Below are 19,394 nucleotides of genomic sequence, written 5' to 3' on the forward strand. Positions count from 1 at the left end.
ACTACTTGCATTATTTAAAGAATATTATAAGTTTTTTAGTCAAAATAAAAGCTCGACCAGATCATCATATCAATCGGGTCGCATAGGTTGGTTAAAGCAATTCTAATCTATAACCTTTCAGTTTATCTTATCTAATCGCTCTTTATGCTCATTACCCTATCAAATAGATCATATATATTTCATCCATAACATTAAGATCAGGTCGAGACTCAAAAGGGCCCCATCTATTAATTTATTTGATTCTTTTTCTTTATTTTATTAATAATGGTCCTTCAAAATCATCCCACTAGTGTGATTATTAAGTAGTAGTACTTAGCTCCCCTTTAATTATTAAGTTTGATTTCAAGCATTTAAGAATATATTTTTTTAAGTTTCTATTCGGATTGTGGAATTTTTTTTTTTTTTTTATAGGAAATAGACGTTATTTCATTCATGAAATCGAAGTTATAGCTGTGACTAGTCAATACAGAGAAAAAACTCAAATTACAAGCCAAACTACTCATATGTGGGGAGCTTCTCCGTATACAAATTTCTTTGCGACAGACACTGTCTTAACTTTTAGGAACTCTCTACTGACAACTGGTTTTTCTGAGAATACCATTCTCTATAAAAAAAATATATATATATATAGAGATAACCATCCCCCTTCGAAGGAGGAAAATGACACAACCACCCCCATCCTCCAAAGGAGGAGAAGGACAAACCACCCTCATCCTCCTCCTTTGGAGGAGAAGGACTAGACCACCATCATCCTCAAAAAGAGGTGGAGATTCTCTTGCTATGGACCAAAGTCTAATAGCCTATTTATTTTATTTCCTAACACAAACAAATATCAAAACTACAGACACTTAAAAACACTGCAAAAAAAATGAAAAAACACTGGCCAAACGGCTAAAGTGGCATGTGTCTTACATGCGCCACTCTAAGAGGATGTCGGATAGTCGATCTTAAGGATACCAAAGTCGTTGGCCCCAAAATCACTGCGCATGGTAGCATCGCAAGCCTTCTCGCAGTGGCGCATGGAAGCCACGCGTTCGCAATGACCCACACGTGTGTGCTACGTGTCGCTCCTTTTTGCGCCGTATTTCGTGGTCTTGAAGATCGGCAGTTGATGAAACTCATGGTGGGGCACGTGTAGTACGTTGGTCATCGAAAAACCAAAGGTGGGCATTTCTCCTTTATTTGACTTGAAAAAAAAAACAAAACAAAATAGAGAAAACAAACATGGGAAGAAGAAGGGGAGGAGACACTGGGCTGGAAGGAGAACCACCCCTCCCCAAAGCTGATTTTGGGGTAAGAAAGAGGTTGGAGGTTCTCTCTCTAGAAGAATTCTAGGGCCGGCTATCGTGAGAGAGTGACATATGAACTATATATGTATATATATAATGTATTGGTGTTTTTATTTTTCTTTTTAATAATGAAATCGGATTCCTTTTTTTTTCTTAATTTTTTCAGGTGTTGCAGCATATGAGCCTTGAAAAAAACGTGTTAAGAGTTTTTATTAAGAGTTTTTTCTATTTATAAACTGGTGCATAAGACATATAATTTAAACCGGCCTATAAATAAAACTTTTCTTTTGCTCAAGTACATTTGGTATAATATATATTGAAAAAGAATACCCATAATCCATCGAACTCTTTATCAGATTCCCCATATCCTACACAAATTCTAGGAGGATTAGCTCTAAGATTTGTAGATAAGTGGATGTGCAAGACCAACTTGATGTTGACTAAATGAAAAGTAGGGCATGCATCGAGTTAAATAAACTGATTTCCATATCTAAAACCTTCTTAAAAATCCTGCTTTCCTTTTGCAGAATGATTCGCATAAGATCTCTCCATCTTTATCAACTTAATTTTAATTAATCATTTTTAATCTGTGCTTAGTGTTGAGGAAAAATCTCATATTGTTTATGAACAAAGTCTTGGGCATGTTTATAAGGAATGAGTAATTCTCTCTTGAAAAATCGGTTTTATGATATGAGTTAGGCACATGTATTTTTCATGGTATCAGAGCTGCCACAGGACGAATTGGGGCCCACACTACTTACCCTGTGACAATAATTAGGAAAAATATTGGCCAGCGCATGAGGAAAAGTGTTGAGGAATAATCTCACATTGCCTATGGATAAGGTTTTGGGCATATTTATAAAGAATGAACAATCCTCTCTTAAAAATCCGATTTTATGATATGAGTTAGACTCATGAATTTCCTCACTTAGTTGTTTCAAAGCTCATTGTAAATGTGTTTTTAAGCTTGATTTTCCATCCATCAATATCTTTAATGCATCCCCCTCTATCTGTAATGTGTGCAGTCCATTTCTCTCAATTTCTTAAACAATTAAAGCTTGAGAAGATAAAACTAGAAAGGATTTTGTTAAGTTCTTGTTTGAATTTGAATATCCTAAGTAGAAGAGAGACAATCATATAAAATGGATTTCTTATATTAAATATTTTAACACCAAACTATAATTTTGTAAGGATTTATGAAAATCTATATTTCACAATATTGAATTTGGTAATATAATATGAGACGTTGAACATACATATTTCTATAGCTATTTGTTAGAAATTTGAGATCTAAAGAAGGAACACGCTAACAACTCTATCTCAAAGGGTCTCGATCTGGATAGTTAGAGGCACAAATTATGTTGTAGGTAAAAATAATTAATCCTCTCATTAGTTAAATAAGTTTTCTAGCCATCATGAAAATCATAAGGGCATTTTGGTCCCATTCTAATTCATAATTTTAATCTTTTAATCAATTTAGACCTATATAAACTCATAGCTTCAATAGCGTATATGAGTACGTGTGACACTTGAAAGAATTAAAAATCTAAAATTATTATATTTATTATATATGAATTGTTAGAACATATTAAATATTGAGCAATGCTACGTACAGTCTCTATTTGGAGATTGCAATGCAAGCCTAGGCAATTTTATCTTTGAAATTTTTTAAAATTACAAAAATATCTCTCTTAAAATAATAATTTTTCTCATTTAATAAAGGGTATACACATACATTCCCCAAGTGGGGACTGCAAATATAATTTCTTTTAAATATTTGACAAATACTATTATCTTATGATAAATGATATAGCCACAAACTAACATAATTTCATATAATACACTAGATCTATTTTATAATAAAAAAAAATTACAATTTAACAAATCATATCAAATCACGTCAATTTATAAATTTAGTTTTATGTAATAGCTAAAATATTTCTCATATTTTATATAGGATTTTACTATACATCAGCCACTATTCATCTCCATATTCCATACCAGACAACTTTTTTTTTATAAGGTGTGAGGTGTTTTTCATAAAGTATAGGGTGTGGGATAGTGAATAGTAGTTGATGAGAAAATTTATTTTTTTATAAAATATTTCTCTCATTTTATTTAGGATTTTACTATACATCAGCTACTATTCATTTCTACACTCCATGTCTGACAACTTTTTTTTTTATAGAATGTGAGGTGTTTTTTATAAAATATAGAATGTGAGATAGTAAATAATGACTTATGAAAAAATTTATTTTTGTATATATCCATCAGTCTTGCTGCAAAGATATCACATTTAAATCAGAATTAAAAAGAATATTGATCCAACAAAACCTGCACAACCAAGATAAGTCATTCGAAGAGGTTTCCTTCTGGTTTATTAATGGCTAATTTTTGTGTATCTTATTACAGGTATAAAAAGCAGCAAAGGGGTTGTTCCATCACATGGCTTCTCTCTCTCTGCTGTCTGCTGTAGCTCTTAATTCGGCAGAAAAGCAAAATAAAAATGTATATTCAGTACCAGGGCTTAGATTCTACTGCTGACAATGTTACCTCGTTTTAAGAAACATTGGCAATGATATGAACAATCAATGCCTTACTGTAAAAAGGAAAAACAATCAATGCCTTACTGTAAAAAGGATAGAGATATCATTAGTTAGTGAGAGAAATGATATTTATAATTATAAATGTATAAATATTGTATAATTATTTTAAAAAAATAAATAAATATAAAAGTTATATAAAAATAAATTAATTTTTTAATAATAAATTATATTTTTTTTTTAAACGATTGTATAATATTTACATATTATACGATTATATGTAACATTAACATTAAACCTGGATCGTGTCAGTACCATTCAACAATAAACACGTCACATTTGATAGGAAGTCATGTTAACTAGAAAATTGATTGCATAAAAATAAATATATAAAATGACTTAATTTTAGATCTATTTTATTATTAAAATAATTTTATAATCTGACATAATGCATAAAGCTACATCACTTTACGAGTTTACTTTTATATAATCTATTTATAGTTAAAGTATTTCTCATTCAGAAATCTATCATGGGGCTAATTATGTTTAGTGTTATGGTTATCACAATTCATTTGACATATAACATGACAGATGTTACTTTGTTGTGAAATTACTAACATAGTAATCCTAGATATAGTTATGAGTTATGCAAATGATGCACACTCCTTTTGAAAAAGAAAAGTCTAACATTAAAAACTTCATTTTTTTTATATAAATCTTATATTTATCTTTTTTTTTTCAAAATGAGTGTACATGTTTGCGTATTCTATAACTGCAAATATCATTTCTCTTACTAACATGGTTTTGTTTTAATATTGTGATAAACCTAAGCAGTAGAAAAATATTGACAATGTCTAAATTGTTGTCACCAAAGAAGTACTAAAAAACTTGATCTTTGATCATTTGACAAATTATATGGTGCATTTAGGACTAAGATCCTCTTATGATTGTTGTGAAAAAACATATAAAACCAATAATTAGGAGAAATAAACCAAATGCATTCCATAATATTTATAATTATTTGTAAATATCTCTTCAACAGCAATGCAATTTTGTTGTTCACCCATGGTTGTTTTTTATGGTAATTCAATATAAATTGAAAAACTTCAAGATTTTGGCCTTGTTTGGTTTCACGTAGGGTTTGAACTAATCTCATCTAATCTCAACATGCAAATCCTATTCAAATACAAATATTTTTCAATTTCAAATTTTTAAATTTTCAACGTCTTCATCTAATTATTGTAACTTTCTCAAACTTTCAAACAAAATACAAAAAATAATTTAACTTTTTTAAATTCTAACATAAAAATTATATTATAACAATATTTTAACTTTATAATATTTTTATTCAATTTTTTTCCTCTTATTTTTCAAAATCCTATAAAACATCTCAAACTATTTTATTATTATTTATAAATTATTTCATTACAAATTTTTCATTTCCAACCCGTTTGGATACAAAAATGAGATGAAACTATCTCATTTCATTTTATTTCATCTTATTTAATTTTAATTAATAATTTTATTATAATTTACAAAACATCTCATCTAATATCCTATCATCATACTGGTGTAATCCTTGAAAATGATTCGAGTGGTATCATTAAAATCAGATCAGCTTGACATATTAAATCAACTGACACGGACCAGATCCGAAAAAACCGTCATTTGCCTGCCCCCATACCTCAATATTCCACAATTGCCAACAGCCCAACATCACATTATTTTTCTATAAAACTAACAAAAATAAATGAATAAATACTCTGTTCGATTATTCAGTACCCATCTATACTCACAACACTTGCCAATTATTTAACTTTGGGTTGTGCAGAATTATTTAATCTTGAGAGAAAAATATAAACTTTAATAGTTCATAATCATATTAATTATAAACTTATTAAGTAACATTAATGGAGTAATAATTCTGTCCATTGAGGATGATTTTTCAAAATCATATAGACATTCTAAGAATTTATTTACTTATTTTTGGTTTTGAATAGATATATCTAAGAATTTAGTCCAAAAATAACTAATTTTCATAAATTTCTTGAAATTAATTGATCACATCCTGAGTTATGATAGGGTGTTACCCGCATGGTGCGGAACCAGGTGAAAACATTGATTAACGTGAGATCTAGATACTGTATTTAACTCTTCCTTGATCAAAAGAAACATAATATTTGTAATTTATTAATTTTTTATTTTTAAATTCTATTATCAACTTGGTGTGTAGAGTATATATAATAAAATATTTATATGACATAATTTAATATAAAAAATAAATTTTAAATTTTATAAATTAAATCTTACTATTTAGATTATGAATGGTATACAAGCCAAACTTATATGAGAATAATTAATAAATTTGAGAATCTATGACACTATTTGCATGTTCATGTCATATCAAATAAAAGAATAGAAGAAAATCCACAGAAATAATTTTCCTACAATATAAGACCGTTTGTTTCATGAGAAAAATTCAAGAACTGTTTGGAATCTGAATTACAACTAAAAAGAAAAATCAACCGACTCTTTGTGAGAGCAAAAATCAATAACAAAAGAAATTCTAAATTCTCTAATTTCTTTTATTTTTTTGAATATTACCATTTTCTCATGCATAGATGTATATTTACATTACAAAATGTTCAATTCAATGACCCCCACCGTACAAGAAACCCTCGAACCGGACTGTATCATGACTGTACTCACTGTAAGGATCAGGCACACCGGAAGCAGCCCAAAGCCGTTGATTGATTAACTCATCGTTCATCTCCTCAGGCACAAACTGGGTCCTACACAGAGGACAGGTTTTCTGATCATGGTCCATCCATCGGTCCAGACAAGTCCGGTGGAAAATGTGCCCGCAATTCCTCAACCGTCTGATATCTTCCCCTCCCTCGAACTCGTACAGACAAACCGCACAGCTTTCCGGCAGGTCCCCGGGACCGGCAGACTCCGCGAGGTCCTGGAACTTCATCACGGGCAGAAATTCCTGGATCAGGAGCGCGGACATATGTTTGGGTTTGTGTTCGGGCATCCGGGTCGCGTCGTCCGGCCAAATTGCGTCGGTTTCGAGGAAGTCCGAGAGACCCAAGAAGTGAAAGAGCGAGAAAATAAGATTTCTTATGAAACCCAGAAGGGAAAGTGCCTGGAGAAAGATGTTTGGTAAGAAAACCTCACTGTACCCGGCTGGGAAGCCCATGGAGCTAGCTCGGAGGTAGAAGAAAATGGACCTTTTTCTCAACGAGAGAGAACTTTAGCTAATTCGCTTCTGTGAGAGAGAGATTTTATAGAGTTTTCACAGAGAGAGAGAGAGAGAGAGAGAGAGAGAGAGGGGTTGGAACTTGGAAGCTTCTGTTTCAGCTGCGATAATAAGAAGCTACAATTACAGGCTGTGAGTTACGGGAGGAGAGTGATATGACTGATGATATGCACGTGGCGGAGAATGATTGGTGGAGTGAGTGAAGGAATCTGAAATTGGTTTGGTGAGTTTGGGGAAGGCTGCGTATGCCGCAGCTAGTACGGGTGTATTGAGTATTAGTTGAGAAATTAAAGTAGAACAGTAGAACGTAGAAAGCAGCCATTTCTTGTACAAAGAAATAAAATAAAAAATAGAGGCAGCCAGCCATCATGGGCAGACTGTTTATAAACTCGTGCATCACGTGGTGTAATTGGGAAATTGTGAGGAAGTGGGTGCTAATTAATCATAGCCTATCATCTTGGTAATCATCTCTAATTGAGTAATTGAACTTGTACAAAGGATTTGGTTAGGTTTGTGACATAATTTCCAAGTTGTTTCTTGGCTTCAAAGTTACAAATATTTATATATATATATATATATATATATATATATATATATACTAGCAGTAGGTAACGTCCGAGCGACGTTTGCCCTTTTTTTTTTTAATTTTTTTTTTATCTAGTGATTGAAGAAGTGTTTTTTTAATAATTTTGTGAATTTTTTATTTTTTTAAAAAATGTTTATGATGATTAAAAAAATACATGACAAAAGGAAAATGAAAATAAAAAAGTGAAATACACATTCAAGACATATTTTTAGGCTACTTCTTCATTAGTTGTAGCAGTTTTTTTTAGTTAATTAAGAATATTATCATATTTAAATTATGTTAAAACTCTAATTATTTATATTGTTATACTTTTTTAAAAATATTTAACAAAATTTCATCATTTATTTAATATTCAGTAAAACTTTATCTTTTATTTAATGATGAGAAATTAGTATTTTATAAATTAAAGTTAATTTTAAGTGTATGATATAATTTTTAAAATTTAATTATCTATTTTATGTTAGTTTAAATTAATATTTAAACTTCTATCGTTTGATTAAATCTGAAAATTAAAGATGAAGGGTTGGAATTTAAAACTCAAAAATCAATATTTTTTCCTACTGTTCATAATTACTGTTTATAAACAGTAGCAAACGGCAAAAAACCATGTGAAAAAAAAAACTTTTGTTACTATTCATTTCATTACTGTTCATCTATGAACAGTAAATATTAAATACTGTTCATAATTACTGTTTATAAACAGTAGCAAACGGCAAAAAACCATACGGAAAAAAACATTTTGTTACTATTCATTACTGTTCATCTATGAACAATAAATTTATAGCCGCTTTTAAGTATAGGCCGTGATATATGTGTGTGTGGATGTCATATAGTAATAACTTGTCCTGTTTAAATTTAAAGATGAGTTGAAATAATTTGTGAGTAGTAGAATAAAATATTATTTTTTAATATTATTATTATTTTGAGATTTGAAATTGTTTATTATATTTTGTGTAGAAATTTAAAAAAATTATAATTATGAGATGAGATGAGTTAATGTGAGTTTTGAATCCAAACAGGGCATAATGTCTTCCACAATATTAAAAGTTTTTCTAATAAGTGATTCGGCTTGAGACAATGAGAGTTTAGGGTAAATGAGATAAGACGAGTAATTCTCAAAATTTCTCACAATTTTCTTTTCAAACATCACTGAAATATAAAATACTTTTCAATTTTAAATATTTAATTTTTTCATCTAATCATTATCTAATCATTATAAATTTACAATTTTAAAATAAAACATAAAAATCAATACAAATTTTTCAAATTTCAAAATAAAAATAATATTAAACCATTTCTTTCTCATTTTTTAAAACTCAAGAAAATATTTTAACTCAAACCATTTTATTAACTATTTACAAACTATTTTAATATTATTTATAGAATTATGAGATACTCCAAATATCCAAACAAGCACACTATTATTGTGACCATGAGAAACTAATTCTTTAATGCGTATTTAAAGATGTACATTACGAGGATCAATTCAATAAGGCTTTTAATTTACCAACTTTAGAATCCTAATATCCTGTCGAAGATAGTCTGACTGCCCCTCTCTCTCTCTCTCTCTCTCTCTCCAATTGATCTATTGCGAAGGAAAGAATTCGACTAAATTTGATAGATCCGGATTTTATAATATTCTGACCTAATGAACAATCAAACTATATCGATCATATATGAAAAATGAAGTTAACTAGGTTACGTTGATGTCTCACATACATTCAATTTAAAAAGTATAGTAATATTTCAAGCTTTAGAATAAAGATACTATCACATTATGAGAAGCTAGCCTTCTTTATTATTATTTAAACTTTATAACCTCAATTGAATTCTTTAATGAGTTTAGGCTTAATATCATTGATGTTACAGATATATTATATTATATGATTGATTTTTAAATTTTAATATATATTTTAAGACACTTACATGATCAATAATATTATATAGATCATCATGTTACGTACACTAATGCATTAGAAATAGTAAATAATCTTGCGAGATTATCTCGTTTATTTTTACAGATGAGATGAATTAAAATTAAAATTAAAATATTAAATAAAATATTTTTAAAATATTTTTTTATTTAAAAATTTAAAAAAATTAAATTTTTTATTTTATTTTATATATAAATTAAAAAAAATTATAATAATTAAATAAAATTAAATGAACTGTAAAAGCAAATTACCCATGTCTTACTTGGGGAGGTAGACTATATTCAATTGATTACTTCATGAGTTGAGTAATCAATTGAATTGAGGGAAACTTGCAATTATGATTTCAGATGTTGCGTGTCCATTTTCTATTGGCTAAGCTACTCTTTCCCAAACATAAAGCAACGATTTGTTCAGAAAACAAGGATTAAAGGGTGCATTAATTAGTGTGTGCAATTATTATTTGTTTCTGTCCATCTCACGCCTAATTATTATTGTTTGTACCGTTTGGCATCTTTAGATTCTCTATCATTTCACTTTAATAAAATATAAAATATAAAATATAAAATATCATTTCTTTCTTTTCATTAGATTCCACTATATATATATATATATATATATATATATATAAGAGCTTTGCTACACAACCTCCACCACACTCCATACTCCATACTTTTTTAAATTTTTTAAATTTTTAATATTTTTTTTAAATTTTTTTTTGAGTTTATTCTTTTTAAATTATTTTAAATTTTTTATTCATTATTTATATAATAAATATTTAATAAAAGAAAAAAATAATAAAAATTAAAAATAATGTGGAGTATGGAGGTTGTATGAATAGTAGGAGGTTGAGTAGATTTTTTGTATATATAATATCACATCTTTCGAGTGAATATATTGGTTTCTCCTATTAGTAATTTTCTTTTCTTTTTTTTTTTTCTTTTAGAACTTTTTAAAAAAATGATATTAAACCGTTTAAGTTCATATTTTTAATTTGACTATTTATATATTTTTATTTTTATTTTTCTACATAATAATTAAGAAATTGACTATTAACATATTGATATATTTATTAAATTTTTTAAAATTATTTAAAATAATAAAAAAATATAATTTACACTGGAGAGACACTAAGTAAACAAATTTGGATGATATAGTAGCACTACCCTTTATTCTTCTATGCCATCATCCCATTAATCTTCTTTTTCTTTCTTTCTCATCATGGGCAAATTCTTTATAATTGAACAACATATTAAATCAACAAACCCATAGCCTAAACATCGGAGAGATGCATAACATGTGTGTATTCTACAAATTGACGCTTCACAATCATTTAATATGGATAAAGTATTTAATACAATCACATAATTTTTTTAATAAAATAAATCCACAAAATAACATGACTTGATATGATAAGTTAGATTTATTTTATAATAAAAATAGCTTTACAATTTAACGTATCACATCAAGCTACATTAGTTTGTGGATTTATTTTTTTGGCTAAATCATTTTTCAATTAATATTGTTTGATCCATAAAATATATCGTTTGTTTTCACAACACTTCTCAACTCATCTCATCTAATAATTATAATTATTCTAAATTCTCACACAAGATAAAATAAACAATTTAACATTTTCAAATCACAAAATAAAAATAATATTAAAAAAATATATTCTAACAATATATTATTCAATTCTCAACTCTAATTTTAGCCCATCTCATCTTATCTACAAAAACAAACCAAGATCGGTAATCTAGCTAAGTCTCGAATCTTCCTCGACATTTTAGATAATCATATTTTAATTTAGAGTATAATGAGAAAGATCATGTGTAAAGGTTTTTTTATTAGTCATTTATTCTTAATTTTTACCATTTAAAAAAAAAACATTTTATTTTCAAAGATATATCGATCGATTATAGATGGAAGAATAGATGCAAATTTAACTTGATTAATATTGAAACTATCTTGAATAATGAATATTGGATATATATATATATATATATAATATGTATATATATACACACGCAAGATTCTCAGACTTGCCATTCTGCTACTGGTCTGGTCATTGCCATGCATACGAAAAACCCACGCTAAGGGAAAAATGAAAGGGAAAAAGATAAGAAATTAAAATTGGATCACCAAGGTAATAGATAACAAGGACCCGAGTGAACAGGGTGGGACATTCCCACTTCAAAGAACATGATGATGGAGGAGGACAAGGCCAAGAATCCAGGGTCCCCCATGAGACTAGGCCGGTGAGAGAAAGAGAAGATTAGACAGAAAGGACAGATATCGTCTGTGCATGTGGTGCCGCTAACTAATCCTGGCCAAAACAAGTGAATTAGCATCGTGCACCAGATATATATATATATATATGGCTGCATAGGAGATCCACATAGTCGCCATAATTCAATGTAAATAAATAATCAAATCTATATCTTCCCGTCGGTATTAGAACAGAAGTTTTGAGTTCAAAGCACTAAGCGCGAGCCTGACTGCAGTGCCAAAAATTTTGCTGGTGCCGGGCCATGCTTGGCCAAGACACTTCGAACTTTAGTTCAAAGTAGGTGTTGTTGTTTTCTGTACTAAAATTGGTCGAGCAGTTGTATTGATTAAACAAGGACAAAGCGGGGGTCCTTTCTGTTTCATCTCTGTCTTCTCCTCTCTCTCACTCTCGGGTCATGCATCCAGACCCACTGGCTCAAAACATTATCTTATCTGATCTCATCAGTTTTGTGGTTTCTATCTTCTCCATTGACCCTTGATTTGGATCTTCTAGATGGAGCCCTTTGGCTGTCCTCTTTACCTACCCTCAATCTCTATCATAACTCCCTTCTTTTCTTTACAAAAGTTGAAGTTGTGATCTTGATGCAGACATGTTTCCGTTTTGTGTCCATTCAAATGTCTATTAATTATATTTGTGGGTTTTATTCTCATGATTTTGCCAAAAAAAAATGATAACTAGCTAATAATATGTAAACTCATCCATCATGTCAACTCGTATCATGTACATATCATCATTTGATCTTTGATCGTTTCAATTCTGTTCCAGATGCATGCATGCAACTCATATGCAAGTAATTAAACCGTTCTTTTTGTTTATGGTTTTTCCTTTTGAGCATATTTATTGAAGAGATCGAAGTGACAACTTTATTTTCCAATCGTACTAGAGTCATCAAAAATTGTTTCTGTAAAAGTTGGCTGAATGAATTGGGGGTATGGGTGGGGGGTGTGGGAACAGGTTGACTTTTTTATTTTTTTTAGATGAGATAAGAGTTTCGAATTCCAGATCTCTATTTTGAAGACTGAGATTATGACAATCAGGTTAACTTTTGACAGTTTATAACTTTATACATTGATTTAGAGTTATTTTATTTCTTATATTTTATTGTATTTTTATAAATAAAATAGCTGACTCGGTAGCTTCCTGACGTGGCAGCTGCTGATAGGTCTGCCAAATCAGCAATCTTAAAAAATAAAAGAAAACGAAGAAGCAAGAAACAGAGCCATTCGAAGAAGCAGCAGTCAAGTTACTCTCCGGGTGGCTAAAGAAAAGAAAGAAGAGGAGTGAAAAACGTGAGAGAGACGTTGTGGTGTAAGTGATCGCAGAGAGAGAGAGAAGACTTTGGAAAAGAAAAAAGAAAAGGGAAATGAGGTGAATAGCTAAGTGGACGATGGACTCTATCAAATCCCTTCAGATCCTCACCAAGGCCATCACTGTCGGTTCTCTCTTTTTCTCCCCCTCTACACCCATATCTATACGTATTTCTGTAAATATACGTCCTTCTATACCTTTATTTAAAAAAAAAGCATGTGCTTCAAATCGTGTTGCATGAGGAACTTATTGGACTATGTTCTGTTCGATCAGGTGCTAAGAAAATGTGGGGAATAAATTAAAAATTGAAGCTTTGAAGCACGTGTATTACGTCTGATAATTCATACTTAGAAAATAAAGTCACGGGCTTGGTCCGCTTTTTGAGTGCTAACTCAAAAAACGCTTAAGAAATTGAGAAAGGAAAAGCAGAAGAATAGGAAGAGAGATTGCGTAGAATAATGTTATTCATTATTTTAATTTTTATTATTCTATGATATCGTATTAAATTATTAGAAACTATTTATTATATTTTATTTATGAACCTATCATTTAATATTATATCATGAGATAATGATTGAGATGATGATGATGATGATAAGAAAATAAATAAAACGATGCCAGCACACGTAATATGCAAGATAGGACAAGATCCAGCAAGCATGTAAAAGTAAACAGAACATGTCAATTCTTCAGTCAGATAACCAGTACAAACAGTCACCACTATCAACGAAATAATAAGCCTGGATGCCATCACAGACATCATAGATCACAGATAAATTAAGAGCAATAGTAAGGATTAAAAAGAAAGAAAGAAAAAACCCAACCCAAAGAACAAGCAGGCAAAATGCACCCAAGAAGATAAATTAACATGAGCAATTAGATGTTCGCTCAAATTTCAGCAAAATTTGGCATAATATTAAGTTTCCCCACTGAGATATTATGGAAAGGTAGATTAGAACTTTGCCTTCTGATGGATGTTCAAATTCCGAATCCACAAGCTCTGGTTTCAACAGGAAGTCTCAGGATTGCTCTCAAATGGTTTGACATTTACTAGAGTAGATATGAATTTACTAATTTAGACTATTTGGCTTTTTTCGCCTAAGGATTCATCTTAAATTGTTAGTAGTATTAATCATTAAATTGTCTAAGTTATAGTTCAATATCAAAAGAAGTCTGCTTCACTATCATGTTAAATATAAAAGCTTTGCTCCGTGAAGTAAAACAGAACGGAAATGGAATAGGAGCAGCTATTTGATTTCACTTCTCCTTGAATGGCAGCAAACTGCCTGCACAAGAACCATAACATAAACTGAGATTTAATTCAATATCAAAAGAAGCTATCCCTAAACTTCAAAATAAATTAATAAACAAATAAATGCAACGGTCAAATAAGAAATTGCCTACCAAGATTTTAACATGTAGTCGTGGAACCCCAAGAGTCTCTTCATACTACTATACATGTTTATCCATCAGATTACAGCAGAGCGACGAAGTCTGGAGAGAAATTCCATCTATGGATTCTTTTTCCTTTTCTCAGAATGACTTTGCCACGCCTCCATGTAGAAATTCTCGACTGTTTTTATGGTTCTTTTCTCATCATCTCTGTTTTTTCTTTTTCCATCATTTTGCGTTCTTCAATATACTCAAAGCTAACATCTATAAGAACAATAAAGCTTAGTTCTTTATTAGAAGTGGTTACACGCCCCATAAAATTGCTTCAGTTGAGCATACATTTTCAAGTCATCTATTTGTGGCATTTAGCAAACCAACTATATGCTACAGAACAAAATTTTAAATGTGAGAATTCTGTCCATTCTAAGAAAGACAAGCTCCAGTCGATAAACCAGAAACTCTTTTGAGTATTCAATTGTTCATTTCCTCCAAATGCACCATGTCAGACTCTATGGAACACAGCTTATAACTAGCTGGCCTTCTTGCCAAAAAATGCAAACACTTGGACAACCCAATTAGTGATCTGACAAATGTCACTCTACCCAAAGTAATGAGAATTAAGGGTCCAGAACTATGTGATGGATTCACTGTCACTTCACATGTAACTGCAGTTCACAATCAAATGACCCTATTAATGCACTCTGGATTAGTAAAGATCCTGCTAAGAGCAGCCGTCACACAGAGAAGCTACAACACCAATTTAGAAAAAAAAAATGAAATCAATGAAAGGCACCTATATTAAATTATCTATTATAAGGTTCTACAAGAACTTTTTTTTTTTTTATCAGTACATAAGAATTTTATTAAAAATAGGTGAAGCCAAAGTACACGGGACATATACAAGAGCCACACCTATGCATGACTGTCTAAAGATACAAGAACATCATGTACGTTCATGCCATTAAAGTCTATTACAATCAACCAATAGAATAAAGTATGAAGAAAAAAAATTCTAATCTCGTCCATTGTCCGTTCACAATCCTCAAAACTCCGACCTAGTACAAGTATTGAAAGCTATTTCTATTTCCATGACAAGGGCTATCACCCAAGTTCAAAAGGATTTAGTTCTACTTCTGACTTAATCAAAGCAGACAAACTTGCCTAAAATGTTATATACAGCCCAACTATTTTATCAACTATTCCTTTGACTTTCAGGATATGACCACAACATTGCAAAGCTGAATACTTCTAACCCGTTATAACTGTTAGTTATCAAGTCATAGTCAGCTATTATGAAACACCTTAAATTATCAGACATCACATGACATCCATTTCCATAAGCATCCTTCGACATAAGCATCCAAAATATAATGACAGTTACAGTGATGCAACTACTTGCGTCTTGACATAGGTATCAGAATGTCGGCAAAATTAGTTCACCTAGTGACAAAGAGCAAGCTAATTATTTACTGATTTTAGCATTGGATTGAAATCTATAACAAGGAATGAATTTCCTTCTTTGATTGACCACTCCCTTTGTTCACCATCGAAGCTGAAAAATTAACAAGAATGGGAATCTTGGGAAGTACCACCAGGATTGGGTTAACATCTAACTATGATGAACTATCTTCCTTTCAAATAACATAAAAGATTAAAAAAATGCAAGCTAATACATGTACGAAAATGCCAACACATGTAATAGTGGATGAACTTTATTACCAAAGAATTTCACTGCATGACTATTGATACAATATGATGCTACTATTCATGTTTGCTGCGGATAGTGTTCCATATCATATCAGGAGTCAATTCATTATGGTCCACGTTGACAGACATGAACTCATGCAAACTGCCACTCGTGATAAAAGGAATGGTATTGCATTTGCGGTATAAAAAGGCAGAAACAAAAAAAAAGACTAAACTTAAAAAATGAATGGCATTTCATGTGACTACAGTCAATGTAGTGCCCATAATACATACACAGGCATATGAGAGAGAGGCAGAGAGGGATTGCATAATGAACTTACAAAGAACATGGGCAACCGACATCCATCAAGAACTCTCCTTCATCATGAATTTATAGAGGTGTTACAACAAGTTAACTGGAGTAAACAGCAAGTGCCTTTGGTATGAATAAACCCGTTAAGATCCCATGTCCAATTAGTTTTGCAAATTTACAAATGAATTGTGTAAAAGAATACCAGCTCCAACTAAGCATTCCCCAGCTACATTTTTTTTTATAAGTAGCATTCCTCGGCTACATTAATCAAACTACTACAGGCTTACCAGTCCATCGTCTTACTTCAATACTTGGACAATGTGGATTTTAAAGCACCCAATTGGCTCGAAGAAAAAGGAGGTACCCTATTCTGAGCCAATGCCAGGATGACCTTTGCCTTACCAAGCTGCTCATTCTTCTTGAGGCCTTCAAGCAATGAATGAATGGTATCAATATTTGGAAACCAATTCTTTCTCATGCATTCTTTAGACATCCCATACGCCGAATCAAAATCCCCTCCCTTACAGAGATAATGAATCATGGTCTGATAAATTTTAATGTTGGGTTTGTAGCCCTTGGCATGTAAGGCAGAATAGACCCTTTTGGCCATTTCAAGATACCCAGCCTGGCAAAATCCTTTGATCACCAAATTATAGGTAACCTCATCAGGTGTGATTCCAAACTTCTGCATCGTAACCATTAAACCATTGGCTTGCCATGCTCGTCTCCTATTAACCAAATGTTGGATCCTAACATTAAAAGTTGCAAGATTTGGTAGACACCCCTTTAGCATCATTATATTCCACAGCCCATTACCAATCTCCCACCGGTTATCCTCATAAAATGCAGAAATAAGGGTTGTGTACGTAATCACATCCGGCTTTAATCCCAACTTTTCCATCTCTACCATGATTAAATATGCTTTATCCAAAAAACCCATATCGCAAAAAGCCTTTGTAACAATGTTAACTGAATAAATGTCCAATTCAACACAATACCTCACAGGAGCATCGTTAAGGAATTCCTCAATTGCTCTTAAGTCACGGGTTCTCGTCAAAACCTTAAGGGCAGCATTGAAAGATTTAACAGTCCTTCGACATCCATACAAATGCATATCATAATAGGTATCGATAGCATGTTTAGTCATTCCAGCCTTACCATACAACATTATGATCCTCACAACGAACCCTTCACGCCGACCCTGCGGAAGAGACTTCTGATGCTCAAGCAAATGCTCAATGTAATCAAAGTGGCCCGCACCAGCTAGCCTAGACACTGTATCCTCAAATGCAAATCGATTTTCAATGACAAGGCGATTGTGTGAATTGGCCTTAAACAAATGGAACAGCTTCTCAGGGTCCCGCTCGTTTTTAAGCTTCACAAGGGCAGGTTCTTCTAGTGGTTTCAAGTCTCGAATGAAATTTGATTCGGCTGCAAAACTTTCAGTTGATGCAATGGTGGCAATAGCATGACAGAATCTGCGAACGAATCGCAGAGAGAGCATATTCTAGAAATCTCCTCAGATTGAAACATATTCATCCATCAAAACCCAGATTCGATGCAGCAATGTCATTAAATTTCCCCTCTCTCGCTCTCCTCAGGCCGAAGTGAGGAACCTCGCCCTTCAATCCATCTCCGTCGGCCGAAGTGAGTTAGCACAAGAACCTGTAGTTAGGTTTGATGCAGTGAGCTTAGGCGAAAGGATGCCCTTTTAATTTTTATAAAAATAATTTAGTGTATTCTGAAATTAAAATTAATTTTACAATACAAATACACTATGAAATTAATTTTACAACACATTCTGAGCAAACAAAAAGCACAAGATTTTGAGGTGGGCTTAGGCAAAATCGACGACCACTTGCAGAGATTTTGAGGTGAGCAAGCCCAAGATTTTACCAAGTATTAAACCACTTACAGTGAGCTTAGGCGAAATCGACCACCAGGTGGAGGGAGAACACCGATTCACGAGATGAGAGAGAGAAGATGTTGAGGTGGGCTGGAGTTGAGAGAGAGAAAAGGAAACAGAGGAAGAAAACGAAAAGGAATGGGAGGGACTAGGTATTCGAGAGGAGGGCAATATTCTATGAGTGCTGTTACACAGAAACCATCTGCATGGCATTTAAAAAATTTATAATTTTTTTATTATTCTTAAATCTCATATTTCATAAATATAAAATATAAAAATAAAATAATAAAATCACATATTTTTAAAGAGTACTGCTAAAGCCACTGCTGGCTCTAGTATGTGTTTTTTGATGTGTTTTTTTAACAGTTATTTTTTATAGAAATTTTTTTAATAGTTTTAAATATTTTAAAAAATTAAATTAAATTTATAATATTATTAAAAAACACTTCCTTAATCATGAAGTAAAAAAATTATTAAAAAATAATTCCTTAATCACGAAGTAAAAAAAAAATTATTTAATATTATTATAAATTTTTTTATTTTTTTAAAATATTTAAAATTGTTAAAAAAATATATAAAAAAATAACTGTACAAAAAATACATCAAAAAACGCATGATAGAGCCAGCAGTGCCACCAGCGGTCGCTCTATCATTTTCCATTTTTAAATGGTATGTAAGAATATGAAACTTAAATATAAATTTTTTTAATATTCTACAGAAGCAACTATCGTAAACCGTGTTAATTTCTTACATATTCTATTTTTATTTTTACACCATTACCAATTTGAAGCTTTTTTCTAAGCTCCCCTAATCTCGCTAGGTTCCAGATTGGGAGTGACTGGGGTCGGGGGCGGGTTTTTCCTTCTCATCTCGGGGGCGAGGTACCTT

General features: G+C 31.3%; 2 protein-coding genes across 2 annotated transcripts; both read right to left on the bottom strand.

Annotated features, from left to right (window-relative positions):
- Positions 1-6,396: 6,396 nt before the first annotated feature.
- LOC109020777 (E3 ubiquitin-protein ligase RHA1B-like) lies at positions 6,397-7,172 on the bottom strand. Its single transcript, XM_019003298.2, has one exon. It carries the CDS (start codon positions 7,032-7,034, stop codon positions 6,483-6,485), a length of 552 nt encoding a protein of 183 aa, XP_018858843.1. The 5' UTR covers positions 7,035-7,172; the 3' UTR covers positions 6,397-6,482.
- A 9,477-nt stretch (positions 7,173-16,649) lies between these two features.
- Positions 16,650-18,692, bottom strand: LOC109020778 (pentatricopeptide repeat-containing protein At1g80150, mitochondrial). Its single transcript, XM_035691606.1, has 2 exons — positions 18,516-18,692; positions 16,650-18,265 (listed from the first exon to the last, which is right to left on the bottom strand). The coding sequence occupies exon 2, from the start codon at positions 18,102-18,104 to the stop codon at positions 16,905-16,907; it is 1,200 nt and encodes a 399-aa protein (XP_035547499.1). The 5' UTR covers positions 18,105-18,265; positions 18,516-18,692; the 3' UTR covers positions 16,650-16,904.
- Between the last annotated feature and the right edge of the window lie 702 nt (positions 18,693-19,394).

Source organism: Juglans regia, chromosome 7, assembly GCF_001411555.2.
Source record: "Juglans regia cultivar Chandler chromosome 7, Walnut 2.0, whole genome shotgun sequence".
Taxonomy (NCBI): Eukaryota; Viridiplantae; Streptophyta; class Magnoliopsida; order Fagales; family Juglandaceae; genus Juglans; species Juglans regia.